Consider the following 12,344-nt stretch of genomic DNA (forward strand, 5'->3'; position numbering starts at 1 on the left):
ATCAATTAATATTTTGAGGCTTTCTTCCTTTGGCTTATATGAAGAACATTTAGCTTGTAATATCTTACTATGTTTTAAGGCAGTAATGAGGTCAGAACATAGAGTATTAAGAGTCAGCCACACCTGGTTTGAATCTTGTTTGTACCAGTTACTACCGTAACTGATATGGGCAAGTCTGAATTTACTGTGTATGCTTTGAATATTGAACGAGTTCCTTATCATATAATATTTAGAGAACCTAAACACAGGTGTTCCATGGTTGTAGTTACTTCCTCTTATTATTACTGTTAATTATATAACATCCCCAAGAAATACATGTTTACCACATGCATGGCCTGCTATTTAAAAAAATCTGTTTTACTGATTTATCTATTGTAAAATGCATTCCTTTTCAATATACAGTTAGCTAATTTGGTTGATTTGAACAGATATGAACGCTATGTAAGTACTGTGTATATCAAGACAGAGAGCATTTAATCACTCTTAAAACTTCCCTCTGCTCTGAACAACTGCTGATCTGCTTTCTGCCATTATAGATTAATTTTCCTTTTTCTTGAATTTCATAAAATGAAATCATGTAGTATGTACTCTTGCATCTAGCATAGAATGTTTTGAGATAAATCCAAATTTTTGAGTGTATAATAATACTGTTTAATGCCAAGAGATATTCCATTATATGACTATCTTACAATTTGTTTATCCATCAACCTGCTGATGGACATTTGATTTGTATCCAGTTTTTAGCTGGCCTTCTTCATGTACAAGAGTGAACATTCTTGTATAGGATAACTGACAGTGTGCTTTCTTTTTCATTTCTTTAAGTGAAGTTATGTTTCTGTGATTTCATTTGATGCAAGAGTTATTCAGATATGTGTTGTTTCAATTCTGGATTTGTCTATTTCTCTTTTCAGTTTTAACCATGTATTTTGAAGCTCTGTTTTTAGAGAAGAATACACACTTATGACTGTTGGGTCTGCATGGAGAATAGATCCCCTTATTATTATGTAACTTTCCTGTTTGTCCCTGGTAATATTACACAAAGTATACTTCGTCTGATATTAATATAGGTACTCCGACTTTCTTGTTCGAGCTCGTATGACGTTATATTTGTTTCCCTATCCTTTTACATTTGAGTTTTATATGTGTGATATTAATATAGCTAGCTATTCAAGCTTCCTTGAAGTTCATGTTTGCATGATATATATTTGTTTTCCCCCACCCTTTTGCCTTTAAGTTATATGTCTTTATACTTAAAAATTTCTTGTAGAGAGCATTTAGGTGGGTCCTGCTTTAAAAACTTTATTTGTATCCAATCTAGCATTCTCTGTCTTTTATTTGGTATGGTTAGACCATTTGTATTTAATATATATTGATATGGTTGGAATAAAATATTAAAATCTTTTTTTTTTACATATTTGTTTCTTCTGTTTAACTTTTGTTTATTTCCAATTGTTTGGAAAATCTTTTTTAGGATTTTTAAAATTTCCATATCGCTTTAAAAAATATTTTTAGTGACAGCCCTGTATTAAAGTTTGTTAGTCTTTTTTTGTCTGTAGTTAAGTTCAGGTACTTGAAGCATGTCTTCAGATTTACTAATCTTGCATTCTTATCTGATTACTTCCATCCAATTAATTTTTCATTTTATATGTTCTTTGTTTCTTGATGTTTTATCTAGTTCTTTATTATATACCATTTCTTTCCTCATTATGCTGATGATATCTTTTGCAGGATTGAGCATACTTAAAATAGCTTATTAACTAGATTGCTAATGCCATTATTTCTGCCATTTCTGCATTTTCAATTGACTGAATTTTATCCTAGTTATGTTACTTTTTCCTGCTCCATATTATACCTAGTAATTTTTTATTGAATGCTCAATGTTATGAAGTTGTATTGTTGAGTGCCAGGTTTTTTGTATTCTTGTTAGTAGTATTGTAGTTTATCTGTCAGAAATGAAGTTACATTTGAATCAACTTTATTCTTCAGTGGCTTGCATCTAACTTTTATAGGATGGATTTAGAGTAGTCTTTTGGGAGAGTTAGTACCCTTACCAAGGTTTAAATCATCTGGAGTACCCACTGAATGCTGTAGATATTCCACAAGAATCTCTAACATTGGTATGAGGGCTGAAAACTGTGTGAGCTTTGAGAAGTCTTCAGTATAGAGCTCTCTGTCACTTTTTGCCCAGCCTTGGGGCATTTTTAATCTATTCTTGTGTGGCTTTTTCCACAACAGACTTGTGGATCCCTATGCAGGTGTCTAGAACTCTTCTTTGTCAAGCTCCTTGTAGTCTGTCTTGCAAATTCTAGCTCTCAGACTTCCTGAATTCTGATTCCTTTCCCCTCAACTCAGTGAGACCACCATTGTCTTGGGATCATCTTTGCACTAAGATCCGGAAAGCCTGTACTGATGTGTGGAAAAGTACCTCCAGGTAGAAAGTTGAGGCAAATATCTGGCTTACCTAATTTGTATTCCTTCTTTGGCATTACCATTCAGCACTGCTCATGGCCTAATATCCCATGCAGTTACCTCAATATATACTCTAAATATATTTTTCTGATTGTTTATAGCAGGAATCTGTTTCCAGTTTTTCCATCATAACTGGAAGTGGAAGTCTTGGTCTACCATTTTATTTTCAAAACTTTTCTTCACCCAGAATTATCCCAGAATACCTAATCTATAACTGCCAAGAGAGCCCATTAATATTGTTTGAAAGTTTTAAGTAAACTTGTTAGTGTACAGTTTAATTGAATCACTAAAAAATAATTAAAATAAAAATTAAATTTTTCTACAGTATTCTCCTTTGTGTAGTAGTGCACCTATTACAGTTAAGCCAAAAAATAAGAAGCTGAATATACTACTAACTGATTGTTAGATTTCTTATTTTTTAGACCTAAAGATTGTCTTTGGTCTATTATGAGGAGGGTGAACCATAAAGATCCTCATGTTGCTATGCAAGCTCTGACTGTGAGTGATTTCATTTTAGGTTCTACCACAAAATTGTCTGCTGAAATTGAGCCCTTTTAACTTCTGGTTTTGTGCTTTTAGCTTCTAGGAGCATGTGTATCAAACTGTGGCAAAATTTTTCATTTAGAAGTATGTTCAAGAGATTTTGCTAGTGAAGTAAGCATTGTATTAAACAAGGTAAGGAACATTATTTTCAGAAATGAATTAAGACAGTCTTCTTGTATTTTATTGTTCAGTTCTTCACATTTCAAATCCCAAAGGACTCTAGTCTGTGCTTTTTAAAAAAAAAAAACTTTCTAGGTTACATCTATCCATTATATAAGTAAATGTTACATTTTGCTTGAATAGACTACAAATGTTTAACTATGAGAGTTGGGTTTTTTACAAGCCAAATTAGAGTACATACAAGCTTTTCTTCAGCACTCCTTTCATTTGATACAAAAACATGTGATTTCTCTATTTGATTAAATAATGCCAGTCCATTTTAGGCAGTTTTTGTAACAATTTTTGTAGGCACAGAGGTATTTCCCATTGTAGAACTATTCAGAAATAATGCCAAAATGTGGCATTGTTAAGATTTCATCTTACCATGAATGAAAAAGGACACTACCTAACCATCACAGGGTTTTAATACTGTACTTATTATCTGCTTAACTGAATGTAGAATTCAAATCCTATAATTTCAGAAATTTAAAACAAATTAAATTATGAAATAGCATGTGAGTTTTCTCAGTAAGAATTAATGCAGTCTGTTCTAAAGGAAATCATTTCTGGCTTTTTTGGGGAGGGTGGTATTATATATCAAGAAAACATTTTAAAGTGTTGAAAGGGAAACTGCCTCATGTTCAGTGAGAAAAATAAGTATTTCCAGGTTTTAGTAGAAAACAGTATAGAAATGAAATAAGAATTTAAAATTCTGTAGTTCTTTTCAAACATGATTATGTGATAACTCTTTTTCTGTTTTTCATTCTGTTATATTTAGTTATTTCTTACTTAATAACCACTCTTTCAATGTTCTTTAAGTCTGTCAAAATGTACAACTATTTATGAAGGGATTCTAATAATGGTTTCTCTAATTTACTTAAAGATAATGGTACTCAAAAGCTTGTATTTAGTGACATGAGCAGCTATTATGAAAAGTAAACAGCTGTATATTGGAGAAAGGACTTCTCTTTTTTCCAAATGTTTTACAGTTTACATATCAATTTTGTGCTTAATGGGGACATGTTATTTTGAAGAATTAAGTTTCCAGGAATATTGACATGCAGTGGACCTCAAACTGGGCCTCAGATAATTAAATAGCTTGAGGAAAACACAGTCATGCATATTAGAAGACAGGTATTAGGCATAAAGGAACTGTACCATTTATTCTCTTTTACCTTATTTTTATTGGTTTGCAAAAACCAAAGTAAAAAAAATGCTTTCCTGATGTACAAAGATTGCTTAATTGCAGAATGCTCTGTAAGGTGTTGTCTTTCTGACCTCCAAAATAACAAATTAAAATTACATATTTTATCTGTTTGAATTTGCTGTGAGATATATCTTATGGTATCTCCCATTGTTATTTTCATAGTGTAAAAATAAAATTAGTGTATTTCTAATAACCAACTATATTATGTGTCATCTATAGCTAGGAGTAATACATAATTCAAAAAGAGATCTATAACACTATTATATTTAAGGTATCTGTGTTAAATTGTTAGCCAGCAAACAAGCACTTTTTTTTTCTCTATATTTTAGGGTCATCCTAAGGTGTGTGAAAAATTAAAAGCTCTTATGGTTGAATGGACAGATGAATTTAAGAATGATCCACAGCTTAGTCTGATATCAGCAATGATTAAGAACCTTAAGGAGTAAGGAGTTACATTTCCAGCTATTGGCTCTCAGGTGTTTTGCATTCTTGTGTATGTGCTACAGTTTGTTTCTCTAAAGTAGCCATGTTTATTTGAATTTTTCTTTTTTTCCTCTAAATGCAGCTAGTTTTTACTCCAGAGGAAATTTTATTAATAATTTTGCATTCAGATGTGCCCAAAAAAATGTAGTGGAATATTGATGTGTTCCAGCTTCTTCTTCTTTGTAAATGAATTGGTTTAACGTTTTGCATTAAAATTTTGTTTTCTGGTTTTTATAATACAAAATTGCTTATTATATCAAGTAATACTGGCAGTCTTATTAAATTGTCTTACTGCTGTAATTCTGTCAAAGAATGACAGCTCAAAAATCAGGATATTCTTAAAGCTAAATGGTGAGTTTAGAGTTTCTTTTGTGAAATTATGACTACTTATATTAAAAATGCAAAGGGGATGTAAGGGCATCCGTGGAAAGAAAAGCACACAATGCATTTCTCCCCTTAATAGGAGCTGAGCAGTGTGTAAGTCTTCTTCCTCGCTACTAGTAAATAAGTTGATTGAAAGGCTTAGCTTCCCTCACCCCAAAATTTTTTATGTAATTGATGTCATATAGAAAAAAAATGAAAGCTATCTTTTTTTCTTTTTCTATTCTGGGTAACCATCCTTTAGGATGCCCCGCTAATCAAGGGCACTTAAAATGTGTGGTAATCTACTGTACTGTCTTTCCCCACTGTGTGGATGAGGGTACAATATAATGAGTAGAGTGAAAGCATGAGCACAGCTGTGGAGGCTTCATTCACGGTTGTGACCAGTTCAGGGAATCATGAAGTGAATCGTCGAGACTTACCTAGATTTTCCTCCCAAGGCACTTCTAGTTTATCTGAATATTCCTGAGATGTGGAGTTCTAGAAATATATTCAGGGGATGAAGGTAGGATAGGTATTTTTCCTCTTTCTTGAAAAAAATTGGTTTATGAATAGTTTTACGATGATAAATTATGTCTTTGAGAAGTATTCATTCATAATTGATGACTGGCCTTTAATACTCTTAGAATAATTTCCAAAATCTGAATAGTTAAGGAATAATTTTATGCAGAATAATCTGCGATATTTAAAAGTTCCTTGACAGCAGCAATGTTTAATTTTCAAAGAGTAGACTCACTACATAGAACCAAAGAGTGTAGATGCTCAATTTGCAGTTTCTGTACTGCGAACCTGTACTAGAGCTTGTTACTTAAAATGTGGTTTGTTTCCCGTCATCGTCATCATCACCACCAGCTGGAAGCCTAGATAGAAATGCAGCATCTCAGGTCCCATTCCAGACCTATTGATTCATTATCTCCATTTTTGCAAGCTCCCTGGTTAATTCTTTATGCTCGTTAAAGTTTGAGAAGCACTGCTGATGAGTACAGCTTGCAGTGCAAGTAAAAACTGCATTTCAGTGCATGAGAGGACTTGTTCTAATAACGAAGGAAGAAGAAGAATGATCTGATAAGCTTTGTTTGGTTAACCTAGAATCTCAGATAGCTGTGGGAACAACTTATAGGAATTCTCTAATACAACCCCCTCATTTTACAGATGAGGAAACAGAGACCCAGAAGGGTTAAGTGACTTGCCCAGGGCCACAGCTAGTAGTTGACAGAGCTGGAACTAGAACACAGGCCTCCTGATTCTCAATCCAGTGTTCTTTCCACTACACGATCCTGCCTTCCGTTTGATATAGAGGTTAGTGGATATGTGTTTGTCCAGACTAGGTTTCAAAGGACAAGAGTGGAGTGAACACTGGCAAGAGCATTTACTTACTGACTGGCATAGAAATTTGGTTACTGTCCTGTTCAAAAGATTTAGGACATAGATCAGCCATAGTAAAATTCATAGTTACTTTCCTTTTTATCAAGATGTTATAAAATAAGTGAAAGGTAATTTTGAGCTATTTTCCAGCCCCAATAAATATTTTAAATTCGTATAAAGTAAATATGAGGTAGAATGACAGTTTTTTATACTGCTTTCTGAAAAGCTTGTTATCAAAAGCCCTGTTTGCAAAGAGCATCATGTTTAATGAAAAATGTATTATCTAGGATCAATTGCACAAGTTCATCTAGCAGTTAAGTCATTACCACATTTTACTCAAAGTAGGTCTTTGTTAGCATACTTAACAAAAGCCTTGAAAATGTGAAGATTACTTTTTTTATTAAAGTGTCATTAATATACAATCTTATGTTGGTTTCAAATGAACATCACAGTGGTTCAACAGTCCCCATGATCAACTTACATTGTGACCTTGAATTATTGTGCCCCTTTATTCCCCCTTTCCCCACCCCAACCCAACCCTTCCCCCTTGGTAACCACTAGTCACTCTTAGTGTTTGAGTCTACTGCTATTTTACTCCTTCTGTTTTGCTTTGTTTTTATATTCTACAACTAAGTGAAATCATACAGTATTTGTCTTTCTATGCCCTACTTATTTCACTCAGCACAATACCCTCTACATCCATTCATGTTGTTGCAAATGGCAGGATTTCTTTTTCTTTTTATGGCTGAATAATATTCCATTGTGTCTATGTACCACGTCTTCTTTGTCCATTCATCTATTGATGGACACATAGCTTGCTTCCATATCTGGACTGTTGTAGATGGTGTGGTGATAAATAAAGAGGTACATATGTCTTTTCAATCAGGAATTTCGTTATCTTCAGGTAGATTTCTAGGAGTGGATTACTGGGTTAAGTGGTATTTCTATTTTTAGTTTTTGAGGAACCTCCATACTGCCTTCCACAACATTGGCACTAGTTTGCATTCCCAACAACAGTGTAGGAGGGTTTCTCTATTTCCCACATCCTTGTCAGCATTTGTTGTTTCAGGTCTTTTGGATAGTGGCCATTCTAACTGGTGTGTGGTGATATTTCATGGTGATTTTAATTATTATTTCCCTGATGATTAGCAAGGTGAAACATCTTTTCATGTGCCTGTTGTCCATTTGCATTTTTTCTTTGGAGAAGTGTCTGTTCAGGTCTACCACCCATTTTTTGAACAGGATTTTTGTTTTTTGGGTGTTGTGACATATGAGTTCTTTGTATATTTTGGATGTTAACCCCTTAATCAGATGAGTCACTTACAAACATTCTCCCTTTTTTGTTCTGCTGATGGTGTCCTTTGCTGTACAGAAGCTTTTCAGTTTGCTGAGGTACCATTTGTTCATTTTTTATTTTTCCCTTGTGCAAGGAGATGTGTCCAGGAAAAAAATTGCTCATGCTTACATTCAAGAGTTTTTTGCCTGTGTTTTCTTCTAAGAGTTTTATGGTTTCATTACTTACACTCAGGTCTATGATCCATTTTGAGTTTACTTTTGTGTATGGAGATAGACAATAATCCAGTTTCATTCTCTTACATGTAGCTGTCCAATTTTCCCAACATCAGTTGTTGAAGAGGCTATCTTTTCCATATTGTATATTCATGACTCCTTTATTGTGTATTAATTGATCATCAATGTGTGAGTTTATATCTGGGCCCTCTATTCTGTTCCATTGATTTATGGGTCTGTTCTTGTGCCAGTACCAATTTTTTTTTATTACTTTGTAGTAGAGTTTGAAGTCAAGTAATGTAATTCCCTCAGCTTTGTTACTCTTTCTCAGGATTGCTTTGGCTATTTGGGGTTTTTGGTGGTTCCATATGAATTATAGAACTGTTTGTTCCAGTTTGTTGAAGAATGCTGTTGGTATTCTGATAGGAATTGCCTTGAATCTGTAAATTGCTTTGGGCAGGACGACCATTTTGACAATATTAATTCTTCCTACCCATAACCATGGGATGTATTTCCATTTATTGGTGTCTAATTTCCTTCATGAGTGTCTTGTAGTTTTTAGAGTATATGTCTTTCACTTCCTTGGTTAGGTTTATTCCTAAATATTTTATTTTTTTTGATGGATTTGTAAGTGGAGTTGTTTTCCTGATTTCTCCTTCTTCTAGTTCATTGGTCATATATAGGAAAGCCACAGATTTCTGTGTATTAATTTTGCATCCTGCAACTTTGCTGAATTCATGTATATGTTCTAGTAGCTTTTTTGTGGATTCCTTATGGTTTTCTATATATAATATCAAGTCATCTGCAAAGAGTGATTGTTTAACTTCTTCCTTACCCATCTTTTGTTTTCATCTGATTTGTTACCCTCTTTGTTTTCATCTGATTGCTGTGTCTAGGACCTCTAGGACTATGTTGGATAAAAGTTGTGAGCATGGACATCTTTGTTTTGTTCCCGATATTAAAGGAAGAGCTTTCAGCTTTTCGCTATTAAGTGTGATGTTGGCTGTGGGTTTGTCATATATGGCCTTTATTATGTTGAGGTACTTACCCTCTATACCCATTTTGATGAGAGTTTTTATCATGAATGGATATTGAATTTTGTCACATGCTTTTTCAGCATCTATGGAGATGGTCTTGTTGTTTTTAATCCTTGTTTTTGTTAATGTGATGCATGATATTGATGGATGTAGAATATTGTACCGTCCTTGCATCTCTGGAATAAATCCCACTTGGTCATGATGGATGATCTTTTTGATGTATTTTTGAATTTGGCTTGCTAATATTTTGTTGAGGATTTTTGCATCTTTGTTCTCCCGGGATATTGGTTTATAATTTTTTTGTGTGGTGTCTTTGTCTGATATTGGTAGTAGAGTGATCCTGGCCTTATAGGATGAGTTTGGAAGTATTCCCTCCTCTTCTAATTTTTGGAATACTTCAAGAAGGATGGGTATTAGCTCTTCTTTAAATGTTTGGTAGAATTTGACTGTGAAGCCATCTACCTGGAGTTTTGTTTTTGGGGAGTTTTTTGATTACCAATTTCATTTCATTCCTGGTAATTGGTCTATTCAGGTTTTCTATTTCATCCTGTGTTAGTCTTGGGAGGTTGTACTTTTCCAGGAAGTTTTCCATTTCTGCTAGGTTGTCCAATTTATTGGCATATAATTTTTCATTGTATTTTCTAATAATTCTTTGTATTTCTCTGATATCTTTTGTGATTATTCCTTCTTCATTTTTTGATTCTTTTTATGTGTGTACATACTCTTTTTTTCTTGATATATCTGGCTAGAGGTTTATCTATTTTGTTTATTTCTCAAAAGAATCAGCTCCTGGTTTCATTGATTTCTTTTTCCTATTGTTTTATTCTCTACTTTATTTATTTATTCTCTTATCTTTATTATGTCCCTCCTTTTACTAACTTTGGGATTCATTTGTATTTCTCTGGTTTCTTTAATTTTGATTTTAGACTGTTTATTTGGGATTGTTCTTGTTTCTTGAGGTGAGCTTGTATTGCTATGTACTTTCCTCTTAGTATTGACTTTGCTGCCTTCCACAGATTTTGGGCTGTTGTGTTTTTGTTTTCATTTGTCTCCATGTATTGCTTGGTTTTTGTTTTAATGTGTTCACTGATCCACTGATTATTTAGAAGCATGTTACTTAGCCTCCATTTGTTCATAGGCTTTTTTGTTTTCTTTGTGTAATTTATTTCTAGTTTCATATTATTGTGGTCTGAGCAGCTGCTTGATACAATTTCAGTCTTTTTTAATTTATTGATTTGTGGCATAGTATGTGATCTATTCTGGAAAATGTTCCATGTACACTGAGAAGAATGTGTGTCCTGCTGCATTTTGGTGGAATGTTCTGTAGATATCTGTTAAGTCCATTCTATCTAATATATGGTTCAGTGCCTCTGTTTCCTTACTTATTTTCTGTCTTATTGATCTGTCTACTGATGTGAGTGGTGTGTTAAAAGTCTCCTAAAACGAATGTGTTGCCATCTGTTTCCCCCTTTAATTCTGTTAGTATTTGTTTTACATATTTAGGTTCTCCTGTGTTGGGTGCATAGATATTTATAATGATTATATCTCTTGTTGGACTGATCCCTTTATCATTATGTAATGCCCTGCTTTTTTCTCCCTATTAGTTGCATAGAATATCTTTTTCCATCCTTTCACTTTTAGTCTGTGTATGTCTTTGGGTCTGAAATGAATCTCTTGTATGCAGCATGTAGATGGGTCTGGTTTCTGTATTCATTTTGCTGCTTTTTGTCTTTTGATTGGAGCAACATTTAAGGTAATTATTAATAGATACATACCTCTTGCCATTTTATTAATTGTTTTCTGGCTGTTTCTTACAGGTCTTCTCTGTTCCTTTCTTTCTCTCATACACTTTTGTTATTGATGGTTGTCTTTAGTATTGTAATTGGATTTCTTTCTTTTAAAAAAGTATTTTTATTTGTGTGTATTTATTGTAAGCTTTACTTTTGTGGTTTACAAAAGTTCAAGCATAGCTTCTTTACTATATAATAGTCTCTCTTAAATTGCTGATTAGTCTATTTCAAACACAATCTAAGAGTACTTTTTTCCTTCTTCCTCCTCCACATTTTTCATATTAGATGTCATAATCTGCATTTTTTTGGTGTATTCCTTGACTGATTTTGTGTATAAATTGATTTTGCTCTTTTGTTTTGTTTCAATTGCATACTTGCTTGACAGTTAGTTCTACTACCTTTAGTGTGGGTTTATTGTCACTAGTGAAAGCTATTTAGCCTTTGAGTCATTTCCATCTATAGCATTGTCTTTAACATACCCTCTAAGGCTGGCCTAGTGGTGGTGTATTCCTTCAGCTTTTGTTTATGTGGAAATTGTTTAATACCTGCTTCAAATTTAAATGATAATGTTGCTAGGTAGAGGATTCTTGGTTGAAGGTCCTTCTGTTTCAGTACATTAAGTATATCATGCCACTCTCTGCTGGCCTGCAGAGTTTGTGTTAAGTAGTCTCCTGATAGCCTGATAGGATTTCCTTTATAAATCATCTTTTTTCTCTCTGTGACTGCTTTCAGCACTCTCTGTTTATCCTTGATCTTTGCCATTTTATTATTATATGTCTTGGTGTTTTCTTCCTAGGTGTGGGTAAAATTGTAATACCTCCAGAATATCACGCCTGGTTTTAGTATATTTGCATATCAACGGGAGCTCAAGGGTGGAGAGAAGTATGGTTTTAGTGGATTTGCATAAGGTGTGGAGAGAAGTTCACCTCCATATCAATGGGTATTACCTGGGCAGCTGAGGGGCTTATCTGTACCTGAGAGGAGAGAGGGGTGCCTGTTTTGCTGCTCCTGGAGCAAGAGAGAGAGAGATAGGCTGGACTGCAGTGTGTAAGAATAAACAGATTTTTAACTTTATTTCTCCCTTTGGCTGATTTTGTTATTAGAGGTATTTTGCCCTGGGATTTCCTCCCCCCAGACTTACATTAGGGTTATTTTTGTTAGGGGATCTCTGTGCTTCCATCACCTGAGTATCTATTTCCTTTCACCAGATTGGGGAAGTTTTCAAAAATTACTTCCTTTAAGAAACTTTCTAACCCTTTTTCTTTCCCTTCTCCTTTTGGTACCCCTATTTATGCAAGTATTGTTTCATTTGGATTGGTTACATAACTCTCTTATCATTTCTTCATTCCTAGAGACCCTCTCTTCTCTGTGTTCTTCAGCTTCTTTGTTTTCCTATTCTCT

At 33.8% G+C, this 12,344-nt stretch overlaps 1 protein-coding gene across 1 annotated transcript in view; it reads left to right on the forward strand.

The window, feature by feature from the left end:
* LOC140845599 (signal transducing adapter molecule 1-like) overlaps positions 1–12,344 on the forward strand; it is a 63,222-nt gene that overhangs the window by 12,535 nt on the left and 38,343 nt on the right. The window contains exons 2-6 of the mRNA XM_073220191.1: positions 2,353–2,431; positions 2,892–2,967; positions 3,049–3,144; positions 4,708–4,820; positions 6,499–6,541. Of these exons, the coding sequence (XP_073076292.1) occupies positions 2,353–2,431; positions 2,892–2,967; positions 3,049–3,144; positions 4,708–4,820; positions 6,499–6,541 (407 nt within the window). The remainder of the gene's footprint in view (positions 1–2,352; positions 2,432–2,891; positions 2,968–3,048; positions 3,145–4,707; positions 4,821–6,498; positions 6,542–12,344) is intronic.

This window comes from Manis javanica, chromosome 2, assembly GCF_040802235.1.
Source record: "Manis javanica isolate MJ-LG chromosome 2, MJ_LKY, whole genome shotgun sequence".
In the NCBI taxonomy this organism is placed as follows: Eukaryota; Metazoa; Chordata; class Mammalia; order Pholidota; family Manidae; genus Manis; species Manis javanica.